Source organism: Meles meles, chromosome 2, assembly GCF_922984935.1.
Source record: "Meles meles chromosome 2, mMelMel3.1 paternal haplotype, whole genome shotgun sequence".
Classification (NCBI taxonomy): domain Eukaryota; kingdom Metazoa; phylum Chordata; class Mammalia; order Carnivora; family Mustelidae; genus Meles; species Meles meles.
Genome location: NC_060067.1, coordinates 90710693 through 90734512, shown reverse-complemented (window position 1 = coordinate 90734512; position 23820 = coordinate 90710693). Strand labels below are relative to the sequence as shown.

General features: G+C 38.4%; 1 protein-coding gene across 1 annotated transcript in view; it reads right to left on the bottom strand.

Annotated features, from left to right (window-relative positions):
• Positions 1 to 23820, bottom strand: part of TNIP3 (TNFAIP3 interacting protein 3) — a 157073-nt gene that overhangs the window by 45682 nt on the left and 87571 nt on the right. The window contains exons 4-7 of the mRNA XM_045997403.1: positions 22616 to 22811; positions 8529 to 8621; positions 4623 to 4690; positions 3673 to 3793 (exon numbers count right to left, since the gene is read on the bottom strand). Of these exons, the coding sequence (XP_045853359.1) occupies positions 3673 to 3793; positions 4623 to 4690; positions 8529 to 8621; positions 22616 to 22811 (478 nt within the window). The remainder of the gene's footprint in view (positions 1 to 3672; positions 3794 to 4622; positions 4691 to 8528; positions 8622 to 22615; positions 22812 to 23820) is intronic.

Below are 23820 nucleotides of genomic sequence, written 5' to 3'. Positions count from 1 at the left end.
AAGTAGGGGAAAAGCCACAAGAAAGAGTTTCCCCACTCCCAGAACCTACTCTGAAGCTCCTACCTCACACCATGGAGCCACAGAAATGGAATCTGGAAAATGAGGATAAAGAAAGCCATATTTAAGTGTTGTTATAGATCTCAAACATAATATAAAATACCTCCATACCTATCATGGTAGTTGACCTACAAATACTAGATTCTCTCCCTATTGTTTTATTCTAAATGTAAGTAGGGACTAGACCCTGGAGGATTTTATGTATTAAGCCAAGGCAGTTGGACTTTATGATGTAGGTAAGATAGTCTACTTTTAAGTTCTAAGGACTTGCACATTAGCAAGATCCATATTGGTAAATATGAATTAATGTGGAATAAAACTTAAGAAGGGCGACTAGGCATCTCCTGGGGATAGTCTAGGAAAGAGATAATGAATATCCAAACCATGGCACAGTAGGAAGGGTGATGGAAAAAAATGAGGTCCAAAGATTTTACCAAGGTAAAAGAGTAAGAACTTGAGGGTCCAGGGTGAAGACTGGCATTATTCTATGAATGCCTTCTGGGTTTGGACAGCTCAGTAGCCCTAGATTGTACCTGAGTTTGGATAATTGGATAAAAAAAATGATCCATTCATTAATGCAGGAAATGTAGAGAGGAAGAAGCAAGCAGTTTTAACAGGAAAGATGTTGAATTCATTTTGCAACTACTGAGTGAAATTGATGTGCATGAAGAAAAGAACTCCAAGTTTAGGAAGCCACATCTGTGTGGAGTCACTGGCATATATTTTGTAGTTTAATGAGCCAAGGACTACGTATAGATCCCTGGGTAACACTATGTAACATTATGTAAGTGAAGCCAGTGAAGGTGAACGAAGAGGAAAGATTGGAGAAAAAAAGTTCTGTGTATGGGGGAGGGAGGGATAATGAGAGATTGATTTTATAGCTGTTGATGGAGAAAGACATTTTTAAAAGGTTGAATTAGTAAATAGCATCAAATGGATGAGAGGACAAGTGAAAAATCAGATGCAAAATGATCATCGGGTTTTTCAAGGCAGAGCTTATTAGTGATGTGATAAGGGGCTGAAAAGCTTTGAATGTCCTGATCAATAAGCTTAGATATGATGCGCAAGAATAAGTTAGAACATTATCCATAAAATAATATGAGATCTCACACATGTTTAAAAGTGGAGGAGTGCTAAGCATATTTTAAGCTGGTGAGAGGTGATGGGGTTACTGAAGATACAAGAGCCCAAATGCCATGGAGGGATTTGTCCTATCACCGAGTGGTGGCTCTCAAGTTCAGCTCTGTCCTCAGCTATTCAGCAACTCATTGCAATTTTATTCCTCTCTTTCATCTCCCACGGTTCATGCCATACCTTCTGCAAATTCCTTAAATACTGGATCTCACCTCTCACCTTCTCACTTTCTCTAGATGTTTTTCTCCAGATCTCATACTTCTCAAGGAAAAAAAAACAAACAAAAACAAAAAAACACAGCAAAGCAAACCATCAGCTTGGAATCTGCAGCCCTTTGCCTGGATGTGTGGTGTGTAGGAAAATGAGCAAATTTCATCAGGGAAGTGATGGGAGAAGTAGTATGTTAAAGAAAGATATCAAGTTTTGGGTAAATCCCCCAAATAGAGGGAACTAATTACCAAGAGGATGACGATGAGTATGTGGAAGAGGTCTTTACCATATGAGGAGAAATCCAGAGGACAAAATGAACAGAGTTGGGAGGAAGTCGGTCATGAGCAAATGGATCTGATCATCAAAACGTATGAGGATCAGGGTACTGGAGGGGATTCAAACTCTCATCGTAAAGTAGACAAGAAAGCTACTTGAGAAAAGCATACATTTCCATGAAGGAGGAAAATCCTAACTGGGAGTTAGAGATGGTATGTATGAGGGTTCAGAGGAAGGGTTGAGATGAGAAGGGGAGAAATAGAACCTTCCATGGCTCTAACCATCCACAGACATTCATTTCTTACTTTAAAAATAGGTACTACTTGGGGCGCCTCGGTGGTTCAGTGGGTTAAGCATCCAGCTCTTGATTTCGGCTCAGGGCATGATCTCAGGATTGTGAAATCGAGCCTCACAGCTGAGTTTCGTGCTTAGTGAGGAGTCTGCTTGAGATTTTCTCTTTCCCTCTGCCCCTCCCCCCAACTTGCGCACTCTCTCTTTCTCTCTCTAAAATAAATAAGTAAATCTTGAAAAAAAATAGATACTGTTTTGTCAGGAACAAATGAGTTTCTAGACAGGAAAAAGTATGTAGATACCAAACACACACAATTCTATGTTTATTAAATGAGTGAAAAAAGAGGTAGAGGGGTATCTGCAGCATATTTTTAAAGTGAAAACAGGTAGGTTCAACGAGCTGGGTGGGTGCCTGTGTGTGTGTGTGTGTGTGTGTGAGTGTGTGTGTGAAAAAGAGAGACACAGAGAGATCCCAAACGCTAAGAGATGTTCTCTGGGAGTGGTGGGCCAAGAGATTTCACTGAGGTCCCGAGTTTAAACCTTATTTAATTCCAGGGTATCCTTTAAGAGAAAAAGATATAAGTGTATGAAAGCAACTTAGGTGCATAATTAAATATTTGTTTATGAGATCCAAGCTAAAAAAAATCTCTGTATGATTTTTATAGTTGAAAAGATCATTAGAGATGGTTTCTAATTAGGAGGGCTATAGAGCTTGAGTTCGTGCCGTCATTTATGATGCATTTCAAGAAAGTCATCCTCAAGATTCCTAGCCTGACCTTACCCTTGATTTTTATTTGCTTCTATGAAGCACCAGAGACAAGTATCCTGAAACAAGATGAAACTCATAGTTGGACAGCTCCTTTTATCTGGAAAGCCTGTTTTTTCTTTTAAAAAACGGACAATGTAGAGTGTCTGGGTGGCTCAGTCAGTTAAGCGTCTGCCTTCAGCTCAGGTTATGATCCCAGGGTCCTCGGATGGAGCCCTGCATTGGGCTCCCTGCTCAGTGGAGAGTCTGCTTCTTCTTCTCCCTCTTTCACTCTGCCTGCTTGTGCGCTCTCTCTCTCTCAAATAAATAAAATTTTTTTAAAAGATTTTTTTTATTTATTTAACAGATAGAGATCACAAGTAGGCAGAGAGGCAGGCAGAGAGAGAGAGAGAGAGAGAGAGAGAAGCAGGATACCTGCAGAGCAGAGAGCCTGATGCGGGGCTCAATCCCAGGACCCTGGGATCATGACCTGAGCCGAAGGCAGAGGCTTTTAACCCACTGAGCCACCCAGGCACCCCTCAAATAAATAAAATCTTTAAATTTTTTTAAATATAAAAAAAAAGACAATGAATTGTACTGATTTTAGTAATCCAATGTAAGAATGTTTACACAAATTGGTTGACTTACTCCCCAAAAAAGAGATGTTGCTGTATTTGACATTCTTTTTCATAGCCTGAGCTTGTCCTCACTTCCCTGTAGCAACACTTGCCTGCCTGGCATCACACTTTAAATGGGAAAGTGTTTCTGCTGAAGGGTTTCCTCAGTAACAGGAAGTGACTGTGTAAGAGAGGTTTTATAGTGGTTGACTTTATCCTCTCAGTCATCAAGGAAGTACATTACTGTAAATGATTTGGGGACTGTCCCCATAAATTCTTCTGGGTGAACACACTGTTGAAGGGTGTTTTGAGAAAACGTAGGAAAAAAGGGTGGTTTCTTACCTTTAGGGAATATGAATTTCTGTGACTTGGTGTGGCTCCCAGGGTCACCCCTTTAAGATCGGGAGAAGCATTCCTCTCGATAAGATCTCGGATTTTATTGTCTAATTCCATGCTTTCACATCTGCACAGGGGGGAATGGGAAAGGCACATTTTATAAAGCCAATTAAAAATTATTTTAGGGTACAATGAGTTTTCAATGGCATGGAGGTATACAGCACCTTTCTAGAATCTCCCAATCTCCGATCTCATTTTGTATTAGTCCATGCCATTAGAACACTTCAAGGAACACGGGAGTTTAATTTTCACCTTCTTGCACATTTAAACAAAATGGTAAAGTAAGATGCAGGCAAGTTTAGGAATTTTCACAGTCTGATAACAATGACCAGAACTGAGCACTCACAGTGAACCGGGTGACATACAGTTTCTTACTCAGTGGCACGAGAGTCCATTGAAGTATCACCCACATCCCCATTTTACAGTTAAGCAAACTTAGATTTAGGAAATTAACCAATTTACGAATTTATGCAAAGTCAAACACTGGCAGGGCCAAGAGAAAAATCTATAGGATTCTATAGCCTCTGTGTGTGCATGTGCCTGTGCATGTGTTTTATTTTATTTTATTTTTTTTACTTTTCTACTATTTTATTTTTTATGTTTTCCTTCCAGTTATGTTGAGCAATAATTGTCATAGATTACTACATAAGTTAAAGTATGATGGTTTGATTTACATATATTGTGAAATGATTACCACGATAGGGTCAGCTAACATCCATCTTCTCATATAGATAAAATAAAAAGAAAAGAAAGAAACTTTTCTCCTTGTGGTGAGAACTCTTATAATCTACTCTCTTAACAACTTTCCCATACATCCTACAGCAGTGTTAGCTCTAGTCATCATACTGTACATGGCATCTCTAGTCCTTATTTATCTTATAACTGCATATTCGTACCTTTGACCACCTTCCTCCAGTTGGCACTCCCCGACCTGCTCTGGTAACCACAAATCTGATCTCTTTTTCTGAGAGTTCAATGGGGATTTTCTCATCTTATTTTTTTTTGTTTGTTTGTTTTATTTTGTTTCGTTTTGTTGTTAGATTCCACATATAAGTGAGATCACATAGTACATACAGTATTTGTCTTTCTTTTTTATTTCTTCTTTCACTTAGCATAATGCTTTTTTAAAAATTTTATTTATTTGACAGAGATCACAAGTAGACAGAGAGCAAGCAGAGAGAGAGAGGGAAGTAGGCTCCCCGCTGAGCAGAGAGCCCGATGTGTCTTGATCCCAGGACCCTGAGATCATGACCCGAGCCGAAGGCAAAGGCTTTAACCCACTGAGCCACCCAGGCACCCCTAGCATAATGCTTTTAAGGTCCATCCATGTCACAAATAGTTATATTTCCTTTTCTGACTGAATGATATTCTTTTGTGTAGGGGCAGCTGAATGGCTCAGTTGGTTAAGCGTCTGCCTTTAGCTCAGTTCATGATCTTAGGGTCCTGGGATTGAGCCCCACGCCAGTCTCTCTGCCTCTCCCACTCTCCCTTGTTAGTGCTCTCTCTTTTCCTCTCTCTCTCTCTCTCAAACAAATAAATGAAATCTTAAAATAATTATATATATATAATTTATATATATAAATTATATATGTATGTGTGTGTGTGTGTGTGTGTGTGTGTGAGTGTGTGTGTGTATCTCCCCACCACGACTTTATCTATTCATGACTGATGGACAATTAGGTAGTTTCCATATCTTGGTTATTATCAATGATGATGTAAAGCCTGTTTCTTAACCATTCTTGCTATATGTTTGCAATTAACCTGAGAACAAATGCCTAAGCATTTATTTGCTACCAAAAGGAAATATTATATTAAAGTCAAAGATTAATTACCTTAAGGAGAATCTAGTCCAGTGGTTATCATTTATGAGAACTAGAACAAATTGCTCACCTTCCCATGACCATTAGTTAAACACCAAGATTTAAACTAGATTTTCTTTTTTTAAAAATTTTATTTATTTGACAGAAAGAGCACAAGCAGGGGGAGTGGCAGGCAGAGAGAGAGGCAGGGTCCCCATTGAGAAGGGAGCCCAATGTGGGATTTCATCTCAGGACCCTGGGTTCATGACCTGAGCTGAAGGCAGATGCTTAACTGACTGAGCCACCCAGGTGCACCTAAACCAAAATTTCTGACTTAAGTCCATTTTTCTGTCCCATCTGTCCCATGTTGATGTGATAGATAAAATTTCTCACTAAAAACACAATTCACAAGAAAAATGCATACATTGATTCTTTTATAAATATATATTATTATTATTATTTATTTATTTATTTTTGCCTGCCCTATAATTTCTTAACCAGTAAAAATTACCCTTAGATTGGGGTAGGAAACCTTTTAGGAGTACTTTTCCAAATTCTCTGCACATAAAATAAATGCATCAGTTGATGACCTAGGTGTAGACCTATGTGGAAGAGGTTACTTGGATTGCCTGCCCAACCTGCTACCTTCTTTGGGAGTGACTCCTAGGAGCAGACTCTGACAATCATGCTTGCTGACTTCTTGACCTCACTTCTTTACCTCACTTCTTTGGTTGTAACTGATTGAACCAAGAGAAAACAACTGATCCCAGCCAAGAGATTCTCCTCTGTGTGCAGAGAGAGCTATGGGTAGGAAAATTCAGGGCCGGGAGGTGGAGTCTTGACAATTTTCTATTTCTGAATAATCCCTTTCTAAGGCATAATTGCCTTCCCACCCTTATATTCTGGGAACCATTCCATGTCCTTATAGTGAATTATCTCTGTCTTTTTGTTTTTATATATAATCTAGCTTTGCTTGGTTTCTGTTATCTGTGATATAAAATCCCTAAATAATATATCTTGACCTCCGTATTTATTTTTTCTTTTAAAAGATTTTATTTATTTGACAGAGAGAGACCCGGCAAGGGAGGAAACACAAGCAGGGGGATTGGGAGAGGGAGAAGCAGGCTTCCTGAGGAGCAGAGAGCCTGATGTGGGGCTCAATCCCAGGACCCTGGAATAGTGACCTGAGCTGGAGGCAGACGCTTAATGACTGAGCTACCCAGGCACGCTGACCTTCATATTTATATGTATTCTTTCTTTCAGCCTGTGAACTTGTACCTCATGCCCCACATATGATGTCACTGTATGTTACAAGCTAGAGCGTCTAGGGTAAAATTCTTCATGGCCCAAACTGTTACATATGCATGACATTGAGTCTGCAATTGTTTCCTACAACCCTCTGAGAAGAATTGCAAAATTCCTTTGAAAACTTTCCTCAAATCCTTCAGATTAGAGTCCCAAACAGCCCTGGGATTGAACTAAACCAAAGGTTAAGCCCCTGAGGCAGTTTTCGGACCTAATCTGAACCAGACTTGCCTATCATCAGCTCACAATACTTTCTGTCACAACATCCCTCTGTGGCAAACATGCTACTAAGCCCTTTCAAACCCCAGACATGATCACCACTTTGGTATGACCCGTTAACAACCTCCCAGCCCCAAGATGATCTAGCTTCCTTGCTATGTTTCCGAGCTCATCTTCTCTTCCTCTCCTACCTCCTTTTTTTTTTTTTTTTTTTTTGGTCTTCCATGCACTCTTACCCCATCACAGGGTACAGAACATGCTAAGTGCAATGCCCACTCTGGGGAGTTGGTATTTGCTATTACTTCCACAAAGCCTGCTCCCCACCGCCACTCAGGTCCTGCCTCAAAAATCACTTTAACAAGAAAACCTCTTCTGACTAATGCATCTGAAATAGCTTTTTCATACCCATCACTATTATCTCTTAATTCTGTTTCATTTTCTTCTTAGAATTTTCCATTATTTTGACTTCTTATTTGTTTGCTGTTCCCTCTGACACCCACAGAGTTCCCATATATGCCCCAGAAAAGAAGAGCCTTTGATTTTATTCAGCTTCTCTGCTCATTGGCACATAATACAAGCTCAATAAATATTTGTCATTAAATAAATGTGACTCTGTGATAAAACTTAACTCACAACACCTAACCTTAACTCAAATCTAGCCACTAAATTATGGTGCTTATTTAAAATGTATGTGAATAACCTCAAACTCATAAGACTGATAAAGTTAAGACATAAATCATGAATCAAGGAAACACTGACAGTTGCTTTCTAATGGACACGAGCTCAGTTATTACTGTCTTCATGGCTGCCTTGTATTTTGTTCATTTGTTTGTTTGTTTTTTAAATAGGCTCCATGCTAGGACTTGAACTCACAACCTTGAGATCAAGACCTAAGCTGAGATCAAGAGTTGGATGGTTCACTGACCAAGCCACCCAGGTGCCCCTGCCTTGTTCTTCTATACTTGCATTATGTGCATTCTTCAATCTTCAACGATAATTCATTGAGTATTCACTATTGCAGGGTACTCACTTTTCACAGAAACAATCACATGGTGTTGATTCTCACACTGTCTCAACTTTAATGGTGAACATGGTTAGATGCCAACAGCCACCATTCCCTTTTTCATTTGGACAAGTGAGTAAACGTTTTGCTTCTGAGCAAGGACCCTGTTCCCTCTCTTGAGTGTGGGGCTCAGAATAATAGTCACAGATAGAGGGTCTTACGAGGGTGGTGGTCCCTGGACTTGGTGAAGAATGAGCCTCCGTGTGGTGACTTTGAGTGCTACAGGAAGAGGAGAAATGATAGCAAAGAGGAAGAGAACCACGTGGTGGTGACCAGAGGCAAGGAGGTCCTGGTCATATATATGGAACTGGTGGGTCTCAGTGTTGACCACTGTGGCAGGGACAGGGCTTGAGTGCTCAGGACCCCAGCTGGGAACTGAAAGAACACAGGAGGGGGTGGGGCTCCAGAGATCTTACTGCTGTGAGGACTTGAGCTGATTTCTCACTGGCGTTGTTATGGCCATTGTTGTCACTATAATGAGTATACCTCAGAATGTACAGTTGAAGCCTCTGAAAGAAGCATTAGATGCAGTGGAAAGTAGAATATAAGCCTTAAGAGTTGAACCTAATGATGTTACCTAGAGTAAGTCCCTTAACTTCTCTGAACATTCTTGGTGTGGTTTATAAGAAGAGAGAAATACAGTTACATTGTGAGACTGTCGGTAGGATTAGTGATAACATGTACAAGGGTTAGTCCAGGGCCAGGCCTGCTGTAGGTGCTCTATAATTGAGAGCACTCTCTTCATTCTGGGGGCCCTGGCCAGCTACCAAACACTCTAACAAATGAGCTTGGAAAGTAAGAAAAATACATTTAGCATATTGCTGAAAAGAAAAATAATTTAGAAAACACACACAAAAATCCAATTTGATTCACAAGATAAGCAAAAAGTTTAGTCACACCTTGGATAAAAAAAGATAGCCATGTTGCTATTTGGGTTTTACAACATTCTTCGCAACATTCATTCTTTTCTTAACAACATTCTTAGATTATTCTTTAATATAAGAATTTGTTAGATAAAATATTTTATATATTTTTTTATTAGTGAAATTTGTTCTAGTTCATGAATTTCAACTGGCCTTAGATTTATTCTACAACAACAACAAAAAAAACCAAAACAAAACAGTACTTAACAAGGTTTATTTCTTTCTGTTAGGCTCAACCATGTGACTGAGAGGAAGACTGAATTAAAGTTGATAAACTCTGCTTTTCTCCTTAGATCATTAAATAATTGTATGCACCATAGTTATAGCTTTAATATAACATTTCAACTCTAGGTCCAGAGTTGCATTAAAAAGAATAACACTCTACCAAATTTTTATATACAAATAGAACAAAGCCTACATGATCCTGCATGAGTTTTACTGGGTACATATTATCCTCACTTTCGGATCTGTTTCCTGCTTCTACTTCTACGCCACTGATCAGATTGAGGTTTATGGTTCCAATGACCTACACTCTGGTCCCTACTTCTTAATCACCATTATTTTTCAGATGGGAAAATTGAGCTTTAGGAAAGAAATACTGGAGTGGTTGGGTGGTAGTCAGTTGAGTGTCTGACTCCTGGTTTCATTTCAGGTCATGATTTCAGGGTCTTGAGATTGAGTCCCACTTCTGGTTCTATACTCAGAGCAGACTCTGCTTGAGCTTCTCTGCCTCTCCCCCTCCCTCACATTCATGTGCCGGCACGCTCTCTCCCTTTCAAATAAATAAAATCTTAAAAACAATAACAATAAAAAACCTTTCTTAAGGTCTCTCATTATAAAGGGCAGGATAAGGATGCACTCTGAAGCCTGGGACATTTCACTCTATGGTGTGAATTGTCAACACAGCAAGACCTTAAGAGTGCTATGTTATCCCCAAATAATTGAGTTGAGGTTTTCCATTTTGCTGAGTGTGTCTGCTTCAGCTTCAAAGAAAACAACCTACTGGGGTCTAAACTGAAATGTAGCTGATTTACAAAGTCAGATGTTAGAAGAGCTTTAGGAGACAAGCTATGAGGACCAGGTGTCTCACCTACGACCTATCTTCAGTGTGACTCCTTTTTTCTAAGTTGTGAGTTCTTGACCAGGGTGCATAGATGAGATGCAGGTGGTCCACGAATCATCCCAAATAAAATTGAATATGAAATAATAGATGCATTATATGCTCATTGTCTCCCTCTAAAGGAAAGGTCTATAGTTTTTATCAAGTTCTGGACTTCCCCCAAAAAGCTGAAAGTTACTGACCCGACTTAAGTTATTGTCATGAGTGAACATTGTAAGAAATCAAATCTCAGCATGGCTTTCTCTAAGAGTACACTTTAATTTCTTTTTTACCATGAAGAAAGTACCATGAAGAAATTCATAAATGTCTCTTTGACTCAAACACTCTTACTAAAATTTTTATTTGACTTGGCTTCCCTGCTAAATCATAAGTGAACAGAGAATTACAGTGATAATATTGTTAAGCTCAGAGTTCTCTGTGGTAAGCATGACTGAATTCAATGAAGTCTAGTAAATCCCCATTGGACCCTGACTTATTCGTAGTTTATTTTAAAATCACATGAATATAAATCTCCTGAATTATTATCCCTCATTCCTACCTTTCATATGCAAAAATAAACCAACATAGGAAAGTAAATAGAAATGGTATTAATATGAATCAGATTTTACCAGTAGGATAGTAAGTTAATCCAGTATGACAATGAAGCTTTAAAAAAAAAGCTTCCCGGGGCAACTAGGTGGCTCAGTGGGTTAAAGCCTCTGCTTTCAGTTTAGGTCATGATCCCAGCGTCCTGGGATCAAGCCCCGCATCTGGCTCTCTGCTCAGCAGAGAGCCTGCTTCCTCCTTTCTCTCTGTCTGCCTCTTTGCCTACTTGTGATCTCTCTCTGTCAAATAAATAAATAAAATCTAAAAAAAAATAAATAAATAAAATAAAGTTTCCCTAAATTATGTATGATGTGTGAGCTTATTTTCCCTAGACTACCACCAGGAAAAAATGATTCATCCAGTGAGCCACCACAGAAAATAGGGAAAGAGGTGATTGATATACCAAATAGGTATATTTGGAGTTCTCAGAATTCTTTTACACATTTGAAAGTCTCCAGTACAGAAGCCTTAAAAAAGTTATCCAGTTAAAGTATAGAGCATGTCTTTGAATGCCATGGTTTAATAAGCTTATCCAAGGATTATTCCATTATTTAAGTTTTACTATTTGATTAGAGCTTAGACATTTTTCATTTGTAGAAACCTCTCTGCTAGAAAAGATAATCCCGAAGGTTATGGGTTCCTGCTTTATAGGGCATTAACCAATATCTAAGCATCTTTTTCTAACATTCCTTTATCAAATTGCCTATAACTACCCAGCTCCTCAAATGCTCTTTGAATGTGTCTTCTTATCTTCTGGGGTATTATTAATTAATGAGTTAAATTAAAACCATGAGCAGAAGTTCATTTTATGCTATATGATGATCCTGTTTTTAACTTTTGTGCATTGATGTTCACATCACTGGATATCTATACTTCAAAGTCATCAAGTTTCTAGTTGTTGATAATGACTCATGGTGAGCGTGCAATCCAGATCCACCAGACGTGGTTTTGATGGTTACGTGCTACGGTCGCATCATCGGTATTGGCCAGTAGTGTAAATTCCTGAAGAACATTATTTTATTCAATAGACAAAACAAATAACTACAACCTTGGAAATAACCTGAAATTCTTTTAATTCATCTCCTGCATTAGAACACACACAAATGAGGCACACAGGGGTTAAACAACAGATTGCAAAGCCAGGGCAAGAATTATGGACACTAATGTTCTTCCTTTCTCCACATACTCGCCCACTTCAAATGTCCACATTTCCTCCCAGCCTGCTGCCAAGGTCACGTTTTGTGCTTTGATCTTACCTCCTAGGCCAAGACCTTTTAGGGAAGAATTTGGAGAACAAAGCACATTTGCAAATATAAGACAAAGAAAAGTCGATAGTGGGTCTTCTCTAATGGAAATGCTTCCAGATGTTCAAAGCCTGGGAGTTGTAATCTTTGGTGACCCGGGAATGAGAAGTGTTGTCTAAAAGAGTATAATCACAGAGTAATTTTTTAGGTTTTACTTTTTGTTATTATATTAGTACTCTGAGTATGGTCCTGGCCAATGTGGAGAGAAACAAATTACTCTGTAATATGTGTTTTATAATATGTAATACGTGATATGTAATACATTACTTTGTAATATGTATATGTGTTCTAAATGAATAAGTCACAGTGTCTTAATTATTTTAGTAGTTGAGAACTTCAACAGTTGTGGCTTAAGAAGGTAGTAGAAGAGAAAATGATTACTCAATGATACCACACTAGATCTCATGAGCAAGATGAGCCCAGAAGAGTGCTCTGTGTTGAGATGTGAGTTTTTCTTCCCTAGCGAGCAAGGGTCCAAGAAGTGGAAAAGGAAAAAGAGGAAGAAGTCAAACAAACATTGCTATTCTGCCTATCAGTTATCACAGAGTGACAAATAACACAAAATGCCCTCTCGGATAAGGCTGCAGGAAGAACACAGCTTCACAGGTTTGTGGATCAATGGCGGGTGGAGGGGAGGCAGGCAGAGTCCTTGGTATTTTTGTTGTTATTTTTATTTTAATATGGGATACTATCATTAGGGTTTGTTTGTTTGTTTAAAGTTTCATTCTCTTCAAGAAGCAGACTATAAAAAGTGAATAATCTTAAAGACTGAGGTGATAGGAAACTTTGTCCCTAAGCACCATTGTGAAAAGCAAGTTAAGCCTTGCTTTTCAAGTCAAGAAAACCTTGGCACTTACTCTACCGTTTGCAGCACCTAGTCAGTGCTTTTGAACCATTGTTCTGGAGTATGAATATTCTCATATTGACTTATTGATGAACATCTGGAAGAGAACAAATTAAACTAGCTATTCACGCACAGAAAAATTACATATTTTTTTGTTCATGTTGAACGGTGGCAGAATATACTGTTCCAAAACATGGCACTCCAGCATGAGGATTGTTTTTGAACTAAAGTCACTTGGAATACGGCAGATGGAAGGAAAGCATTCGGATCTGGATCTCCCCTTTTCTTCCCGAAAACTGAGATAAGACTCGTTTTGAAAGACGCCCTCCCTCTACTAGGAGAAAAGAAACATTCCTATTACCCAGGCCAGGAAGACTGAGCGAATTCTCCACAAACAGACCTTGTTAAAATAATTCTGATTTGGGCGCCTGGGTGGCTCAGTGGTTTAAGCCGCTGCCTTCCGCTCAGGTCATGATCTCGGGGTCCTGGGATCGAGTCCCGCATCGGGCTCTCTGCTTGGCAGGGAGCCTGCTTCTCTCTCACTCTCTCTGCCTGCCTCTCTGCCTACTTGTGATCTCTGTCTGTCAAATAAATAAATAAAATCTTAAAAAAAAATAATTCTGATTTTCCTTAAGCTTCGCTATATATTTTACATTTCCACGAAAGCTTCTCTTTGTTCAACCTAGTAGAAAAACATTTAGGTTTCACAATTTCTTTGGATCTTCATTTCCACAGAAGGGCTCCCATATCACAGAAACATTTGTATGTTTTTCTCTTGTAAACTTTCATTACAGAGCCCCAGCCAAGCCCTAAAATGGGCAGAGGAAAGAATTTGCCTCCCCTATAATAAGAATTTCAACAGGAATATTTTGGTATATTTTGCAATTGAGTCCATATCAAAAAACAAAAGAGGTAAGTTAGGCCTGGGATTTTCATCCGATGTAACCACATTCTTGTGTTGACTGTGGTTTTCCTTTAACTTCTAAAAAAGTATCTCTCAAATGTCTACACAACATCAACTTGTGACTAGGAAGACTGAAAGACTATATTTTGAGTCATATCTAATTAATTATAATACTTCCACTTGTACCTCAAATGATGTTACTTGAGCATGTATTCAGGTAAGTGTTACCATCAAACAACAAAACAATATCACCTTAAAACTATTCTCTTAAATCACTATTGCTAAAGTTGAATTTCATTGGGACAAATATTTGAAAGGACTTTCTATTTTAAAGGAGCAGCTATTAGCAAAATGATTTCATTCAAATTCTTTTAAAACATATCAAAGATGGCGAGAGATGCTTTTAATGTCGATACCTGAGGTATTAAGTAATTTAGACACTAAACTCGAGAGCTTTATAAAAATTTTGGAATAGTTGACCTTTCTAAATGATCATTAAATAATACTTATGTAAACTATATCTGCTTAAATGTGATTTTTTTTTCCACATCCGTTTTGGAGTTTCATTAAAGCATGGTTGCCATTCTTGGTTTTAATTTATGAGCTGTCTGTGGATTTGGAGTGGCATACAGCATATGGAGGTGCAGAGCCAAGTGAAGACTGGCAAGTGAGGCAGCTTGCTCATCGGAATCCACACTGGTCTGTCTACGGACGTTGAGGAAATGATGGACTAAGTTATGAAGACATTCCTTGTGTCAGAAATTTGGGGGAGATTTCATAACAGCTTTTCCAAATGTCGCAAACTGACGTATGAGGATTTAACGTCTTCAGGTATCTTCTGACGGCATGTTTCCAATTCTTTTGTCTAACTCATCAGGTACCTGCCCACTTTTTGTTAGCTCCCTTGCATATTTTCTTAAGGTGGTACCTAATAGGCTGAATTATAACATGGTCAGCTATTATCATGTGTGAGGTAATCCTATTGATTTTCTGAGAACTGTGTCTGAAAATGTACAGAAATTTAAGTAGGTTCCTTCTCTGTTGGAAAGACTGTATTGATTGAATAAAGCCTCTAGAGGGCACTCTGCATTCAGTTCAGGTAGAAACTAGTTTCTGAGGTTGCTTACATTTTCATTTTGAATTTTACGAAAGAGGGAGAGAGAGAGGAGAGATGTGTAGTGTACACATGTGTGATAATTGTAGCTTACTTCTGTTTATTTTCTTTTTAAAGTCTTATAATAAAAATTGTATTCAATTTTTAGTAAAGTTTTGTTTTGTTTTTTATGTTGCAATCATTGTTTAACATTCATGTCATAGACTTACACCAAATAGATTTTCTCCTATAATTTTAAGTTGGTTTATTAAAGAGAGCAATAGTCCCTATTTACCTTTTTTTTTTTTTTGCAATGTTCATATGAATGTGAAATTGATGAACCTAGAGTTTCTTCTTGTGCCAAAAATTAGGAAGTATTCAGAAGACTGGTTAAAATGAAATAATTTTAAGACACCTGGTGGCTCAGTGGGTTAAGTGTCTTTGGCACTTAATCATCAGGTCATGATCCCAGATCCTGGGATCGAGTCCGACATGAAGCTCCTTGCTCAGTGGTGGGAAGTCTGTTTCTCCCTTAGCCTTCCCCTCCCCCTGCTTGTGCTCTTATTCTCAGACAAATACATAAAATCTTAAAAAAAAAAAAAAAAGGACAATTTTAGGGACGCCCAGTGGCTCAGTTGGTTGAACCGATTTTGGCTCAAGTCATGATCTCAGGGTCAACGGATCAAGCCCAGCATCTAGCTCTTGCACTCAGCGCGGAGTCTGCTTATCAATTTCCCTCTGCTTCTCCCCAGCACTCTCTCTCTCTCTCATTCAGTCTCAAATAAATAAATAAATAAATAAATAAATAAAATCTTAAAAAAAAGGGGACAAATTCAGCATTAAAATAAATAATGATAAGAATGCATTATATCTCATTAAATAAAATAGGAACTCACTAATTTATACATACACAAATTCTCAAATAAACAAATGGGAACAAAAGAAATATTTTCTTTACATTGGAATGCCTACTAATAAATGTAAAACTATGGTATTAGAAAATCAATATTTGACAGCCATCACAGTAACAATTCAAATTAAGAAATATCAAGGATGCTAACAGTAGTGACTCAAATTTTGATGAATGGAACATTTACATAATTTCATGGAATCTCCCACCCCAATACTTAGTGAATACTGGAGGAAATACTAAAGAACTTTGCATTGGAGAATCTTGATAGGCATCACCTTAGTCCAAATGATAAAGGTTAAAATTACCTGTAATGAGAAAAATCCAAACTGTGACCATCTGATGGGATGCATTAAAAACACACAGCTTCACATCTGTGATATTTTTGCCCCAAATGCATAATCTGAATCTAACTATGAGGGACATTGGACAAAAGCCAACTGAGAGACATTCTACTGAATATCAGGCCTATAAATTGTCACATCATGAATGTCAAGCAAAGACTGGGGAACTATCTCAGACTGAAAGAGGCTTAAACTCATGAAAAATAAATAAATACAGTGTGTGATCCTGGATTGCATCCTTTTTTTTTTTTTTTTTTTTTTTTCCTATGAAGGGTATGAACTAGAAAATTGGCAAAAAATTGAATGGGTTTGAGGGTTAGGTAGTATTGTATCAGTTTGGTTCACTTTCTGATTTTGATGTGTAGCTTTTTATTTCACTTTGACATAGGATGATTTGAAGCTGAGGGCAATTACGAGTAGATAAATACAGAAGACTTCTCGGTCCTCCCTGATCTCTCTAAAAGCAAAGCATGCATTTTCCTTTGTGACGGTGGCATAAATTCTACCCCTCTCCTCTACCAGGATGGGAAGAGACTTTTATCCACAGAAATAGAAAGCCAGCATGGAAATTAATCTGCATAAACAAACCTGACCAAAATGATCTTTATCATCCACCGGTCCCCCCATATATTTCCTATTCATTTCCCTACAATTTATCTTCCCTTGATGCTCACACCTCTTTCCTTTGTTAAGAAGTATCTACAGGCTCCCGAATCTAACTGCTTCTTTAAGTTTCACTCGTTTCTGTGAACTCCTGTGCAAATAACAACATTAGTACATGTATATTACTTTTCTTTTGTTAAGGAGCCTTTGTCAGGTAAATTAGCAGTCCCCTGATACTGAACCTCAGAGGGTAGAGGTACAGGTTTTCCTCCTGGATAGGGGATTATCTTGTGATCACACAGAAGAGTGTCCTTGGTTGTAGGAAATCCACACTAAATCATCCAGGGGTAATTTATTTCTGAATGGCACAGGAGTAAAAAGATCTTTGTACACTTAGAAATTTTAGTTTGAAATTATTTCAAAGTAAAAAAGTACTTAAATATTAAACCTACAAAATAAAATCTGATTTGACACATAAATTATCTTATGCTCAATGTTGAAATCATTTTATAAAATGAAATTAGCATTTCATTATGCAGCGGACACTAAGACACAGGCCAATAAATCTTCTTTGAGATTTGTGAAATTAGTGCAAACCAAAACAAAGCAAAAATGATTAAGTGTTTTGTAAAAGAATACAGAGGAAGAACATTTGTATGAATCATGTTAGTTTGATGGTCTTTTCTACCCATTCCCGAAAAACAAATGAGCTATTTTCACCATAGTATTTAAAACCCAGTTAGGAAAAAAACACACAAAATACCAAACAAAACCCCAAACTTTGAATGTGTTCACCTTTGCTCTGTAATAGCTGGCATTTCACTTCCCTGTGGATTTACAATAAATATACAGGCTCTGTTGAACTCATATTGTAGAAGCCTACTTTTGGAAATGTGGGTTACTGTTAAAATCTATACACACTAGAAAAAACAAAAGTCTTAGAAAGACATTTTTTTCTCATTTGATTCCACAAATATTTCCGTAACACTTCTTTGTGTAAGGTCCATTAACCTTCAAAATCAACCAAGACTGTCCTCATCATTTTGGATGCGTTTCAAAAAGAAAGGAATGTGCATAAAAGGGGATTTTTTTTTCCTTTCAATAATTACATTTTTTTTTTTACACAAAGATGTGACCTTTGACATCAGAGAACATCACAGATGTTTATAATGAGTTTTTATCACTGTATTATTTTTATTTTTTATTTTTTTAAAGATTTTATTTATTTGATAGAGATCACAAGTAGGCAGAGAGGCAGGCAGAGAGAGGGGGAGAGGCAGGCTCCCTGTTGAGCAGAGAGCCCGTTGTGGGGCTCGATCCCAGGACCTTGAAATCATGACCTGAGCCAAAGGCAGAGGCTTAACCCACTGAGCCACCCAGGCGCCCCTATCACCATATTATTTTTAGATGCAAAAGCTCTAAAACTATACAAACCTTATCTAGTCATTTCTGAGTGTAGAGAATGGATTATTTATTTGTAGGTGAAATGGAAAAAAAACACTAGCTTCTCTTTGTTTTTACAAAATATCAAATCACTGAATCGAGAGTGAATTTTCAAGGGTCATGATTATGAAAGAAACCAGCAAGTAAAATAATTTTATTATTCGGTATAAAATTAGTTTTTGTTCTTAATACATCTTTATAAGATTGACATTAAAGCAATGCAGTATTTGTGTAAGTGCAACCACACACACACACACACACACACACACACAAGACTAGAACAAGAATTACTAAAATTGGGTAGGTCAGAATACATGGCAACCTAGTGAACCTCCCATATAACTGGTATTTCAGAGATCCAGTGGATAAAGGAGCATCTTCAAAGGCCTGGTAGCATTCTGTAGTGAAAACACGGACCAACAGGTGGGTAAGGTGACATTGTTTTGACAAGTGATGACAGGATGGATGGGAAACAGTAGCCTTCTACTAAAGACAGGACATTCACCCTCACTCAGGGACACTTGTTGAAGTAGGACAAACATAGCCTGCCCATCCAGGCTAGTCGTGGGGATGGCCGCATATACTGAGCCCAGCACTGCACTGAACACTGTATGTGCTTTATCTCATTCAATCCAAAGTCCCTCTTGAGGTCAGAGCTGCCTCCCCTGTCTTACAGTTGAGGAAACTGGGGTTCCCAGAGATGAGATCATTTGCCCTCTTAACTCTTGCATTCCACTGAGCAAGGATTATGTGTTCACTGCCAAAGGTAAAGCATTAGAAAGATCATAGACACTGGTAAAGGTAGATCTTTTTAAAATTTGTTCTCCCCCCACGCATAGCAAGTATCATTTGAAAGAAGAAGACACTTAGAAAAGAAAGGTTCAGACGCAAGATTAGGTCCTGAAGAACTGAAAAATCAGGAACTGGTACAGGAAATAGCTTTGTGTGGTTAACTATGTCAGGGAGATCATAACACAAAAAAATTAGATTCAGAATTCCAGTGAGATTTGGAAAACCACGACATTGGTCAGACTGTTTTCAGAAAAATGAAATCATAAATATGCAGAGAAAAAAATTTAGTTTTGTAGATAAAAAATTAATTGCTTAAAGATATACATTCATGCTAAATGTAAGTATGAATATCTAACAATGTCAAGTCTCAAATATGCTGAATAAATAGGAATAACAAGTATTTTAATCTTTTGTAATAAATATTTTTACTATAATTATTATAAGAATACAACTTTAATGCAGATAATTTGAGTAACTATTTTCTTTAGATACACATACATATTTTTTAAATTGGGGCTAAGGGTATATTAACTTTTATATTTTGCTTTTTCTGATTAATGTGTCATTAGAGTACTAAAGGCCTTTCCTTGAGTAAAGACATCCATGGGCAGGATAGGAATTCAATTTAAAATATTCAAGAATAAACATGAGCCAACTTGGCTTAAATTATGGAGCTTAATAAACGTTAATAAAATACAGTGTATTTAAACCCCAAAGACAAGAAAAAAAACGGAAGAGAGTGAGATTATCAGGGCAATGTAAAAGCTGATGTATGGAGTGTTGAATCACTATATCGTACATCTGGAACTAAAAAAACACTGTATGTTAACTATCTGGAATTAAAATAAAAACTTAAAAAAATAAAAGAACAAGCAGGTGGCTGTTCAGAGTTAAGAAACTTGGTTTTTTACTTTCCTGTGAAAGACTCTGGGTGTTTCTTAACACCGAAGTCCAAGCTCAAGCACATGTAGGATCTATTCTAAGTCTTGTGACACAGCTACATGTTAAAAAAAAAAAAAAAATTGGGATTCACCCAAAGATTCTGAAGGAATTTGAGGGCAAATTTAGGAGTCTTCCTCAAAATATGGTCGCTATCAAGAAAGAGACGTGAGGATTGCTAGTAATAATTTAATTAATAAGAAGAGCCATATTAGAATGTCAAAGGCCTTATCTGCAAGGAGTAGAATTTCATGATACAGATCCACTAGTATGAAAATAAATTTAAGTCATAGAAAGAAATCTTGCCCTAAGGACAGATCTTGCTTCACTGAATAAACACACATGGGAAAACTTCACTAAAACTGCAAGTAGGCAAAAGCAATTTTAAAAATTGAGTAGCAATAAAAATATTTTGTTGTGTTTTTAAAAAAAGGTTCTAGAAAAGAACTGAAGGGTGTAGGTAATAGATATATTTCTGGTTCAGCATAAATATTTGGTTTCTCTTAAGGATTTAGGTACTAGGAAAGATTTCATTTTTTTGTTTGTTTTTTGGTATTTTTTTGTAAATTATAGTAAAGAAAAAGGAAGCAATGACAATGACATTTTTAAAACCTTTTCAAACCAAAATGCTAAAGGAAAAACAATAAACTACAGGAAAGATAATAAGTTTATGGGTAGCTATGAAAAGTTGTATATGACTTTCATTGTAAGGAATTGCATTCAAAGAAAACATAACCCAAAACGTATTGTTTGCTTATGAAATCATCCTCACAGCTTTACAGAGGTAAAAAAGCAAAATAAAAAGAGAATGATTAGATTTTATCATTCATCCATTACGCAAATAATTATTGAACACCTACTATGTGCCAGATGCTCTTCTTGCTGGCTGGCACATTATATCAAGGAACAAAAAAGAAAAAGAAGTGGCACCTGGGTGACTCAGTGGTTTAAGCCTCTGCCTTTGGCTCAGGGTCCGGGGATGGAGTCCTGCATCAGACTCTCTGCTCAGCAGGGGGCCTGCTTCCCCATCTCCCTCTCTGCCTGCCTCTCTGTCTACTTGTGATCTCTCTCTCTCTGTCAAATAAATAAATAATCTTAAAAAAAAAGAAAAAGTGGGGCGCCTGGGTGGCTCAGTGGTTTAGGCCGCTGCCTTCCGCTCAGGTCATGATCTCAGGGTCCTGGGATCCAGTCCCGCATCGGGCTCTCTGCTCGGCAGGGAGCCTGCTTCCCTCTCACTCTCTCTGCCTGCCTCTCTGCCTACTTGTGATCTCTCTCTGTCAAATAAATAAATAAAAATCTTTAAAAAAAAAAAAAGAAAAAGAAAATCTCTGCTGTTGTGGAGATTACATTCCAGAATTTCATAAAAATAACAATAATTACCTGACCTCCAAACAAACTTATAGTGAATTTGCTTAATAAACATGGCTCAGAAAATCAAGTGAGGACCAGGAATACCGATCGAGAAGATTAATTGCTTTCAAATAATTAAAATTTTAGTATACCTGTTGGAAAAACACAAGTAGTTTCAAGGAGAATGTTAACAAAATCGTGGAATATGCTATGAGAACAACCCCTCTCAAAAGCGACTAAGGCCTGCACTAAGACCCTAGAGTTTACGTCATAAAATACAAACATAACTCTTAAGTATTTAAGTTTTTTAAATAAAAATGAAGAATTAGGGAGGTTCCTAAGAAAGATAATATCTTTAATCTATAAAACTTTCCAAAAATTCTTTTGAAAAGGGTACAGATCCTCTATGACAGCTAGAGACACAAAGTTGTAGAAAACCTGAGAGGTGGTTTGGCGAAACACTCCAAAAAAAAAAAAAAAAAAAAATACCCTGAGATCACTGGGACACACCACAGCAGCCCCAGGCGAAAGCAATGGCAAGGACGAGAGCAAGGAGATAGACATTTCCAGCCAAAAGCAAAACAAAGAAAGAAAATCTAGAGACCCTGTGGAGGACAAGAAATCTGGGAAGTGCTCATGGGGATGGCCCCCTCTCCCCTCTCCCTGCACAACCTCAGGGAACAGCCAGGGCAAGAGCTAGGAGGAGCTGAGTAAAATATTTGTGATAGCTATTGACAGCAGTTTTTATTTAAGAGTAAAAGAAGGTGGGCGGGAAGCCCGTGAGGAAAGAATGTTGCTCCCCTGTGCTGGCCAGGGAACCCACAGAACTCCACATGTCCTGGCCAGGAGCTAGGCTAGTCGTCAAATGGATTAGAAAATGTCACCGGCAACCATCGATTAAATGTTTCAACCCACGACAAGTTGAGAGATGTGAGATTAAATTTATAACTGAACTGATTTTTATCTCCCCAATTCTCCCACACTCGGCTGGAACGGATGGTGTGTGCCAGGTTGAGACGCCTTGCGAAGAATGTTTCAAGAAAGCCTCAGTAGGAAAGGAAGCTAAGGGAACTCAATCCTTCTGAGGTGACTTTGGGGCAGGGAACTTGTCAGGGTCACTGACAGGGTGCATGGTTCTGGTTGCTGCGTCAGAGCCCCGACTGAGGGGGCAGGGAAGGCTGGGATCTCCCTGGTTCTCCACTTGCCTCTCTAAGAGCTCTGCACTGGGCTGCCTATTCCCAGAAGGAGGAGCACCTGTTTCTCAATTACACGAAGGCACTCCATGGGCTAGTGGTGCCCAGGCAACCGTGTCCACTCTCAGAAACCACAGTCAGAGGCAGAGCCCTTACCTGGCAACGCTGGGGTGACATTTGGCATCTCTTCTGTTTGTATGTTGAGGCGTTGCGACCACTTTGCCTCAGCTCCTTTACTGGCCCCACATGGGTACAGACGAGGGGAAGAACTTCCTCGTGCCAGTTCTCACCCAACAGGTAACACCGATCACACCTGAGAGTACCAAACACTGGCGAAGGGTGACTAGGATGACTGCAGAAGAATTTTTACGACGACGACATTATGAAAATTACAAATTCCCTTTGCATAATCTTAAATTAAGAATAGGACACTTTACAGTCCAAGATTTCTCAAAAACGTTACAGTAGGGCCCTCAGCAGGCTTTATTTAGACCCAATTTCTCAAAACTGTACCTAGTTAGAACTTGTCAGGCTGAGGGGATTTTCCACGCTTCTGAGCAACGTTTTTCATCTTTACACACAGTTTTGACAGTTGGCAGCTGCAGAGCCACTGGCAGTCTCTGGATGCATAAAGGGATCCCTGAGCACACACGTCCTGACCAGCAGGCTTCCAGCTCCCACAGTGCTTTTGGTAACCACCAGTGAACTGCCCATCCGAAAATTCCTTTGCCTATGACAGAACTCTAATTCAAAAAAGAGCTCTGGCTGATGCTCAGGGCATGATTGATTTAATGACCAGGGAATTACTGCCAACAAACAGGCACACTGGCTAGCCTTTCTTAAACAGATTTTGTGTGTGTGAGTGTGTGTTTGTTTGTTTGTTTTTATTCCCTCAGAGAGCTTTTTGTTTCTTTTCATCCATTGGATTTCTGGAACTCCAGTCTCGTTGGCCATTCCAAGTCCTCTGCTCAGACTCAAAAGAGAAAGCAGAACTGTACTGGAAAATCGTGTATCTTAGGTAGAACGAACCCAGTGGAGATTGTCACAAAGTGAAACTGTTCTTTAGATCTGCTAGGTGAGAGTGAAAGTAAAGGTCATTTTTTGGTAACAGACTCTGAATATTAGTAAAAGTGGAACTGTGTGTTGGGGAAAAGAGTAGGAGTTGAAGGTCAAGGGGGAAATTTGGTGGCTGCAGTAACTATGGTTAATTTATGAATGGACTCTAAGCTACGTCAGTGGATGCTTCAGAGAGCCTGAATGAGTAGGGGGCAAGAGAGGAAGTTTTGGGGTGTGAGGAAAGTCCAGAAAAGGTGCTAATCAAATGTTCCACAAAAGAGAACGACGGGGTAGCCATATTAATG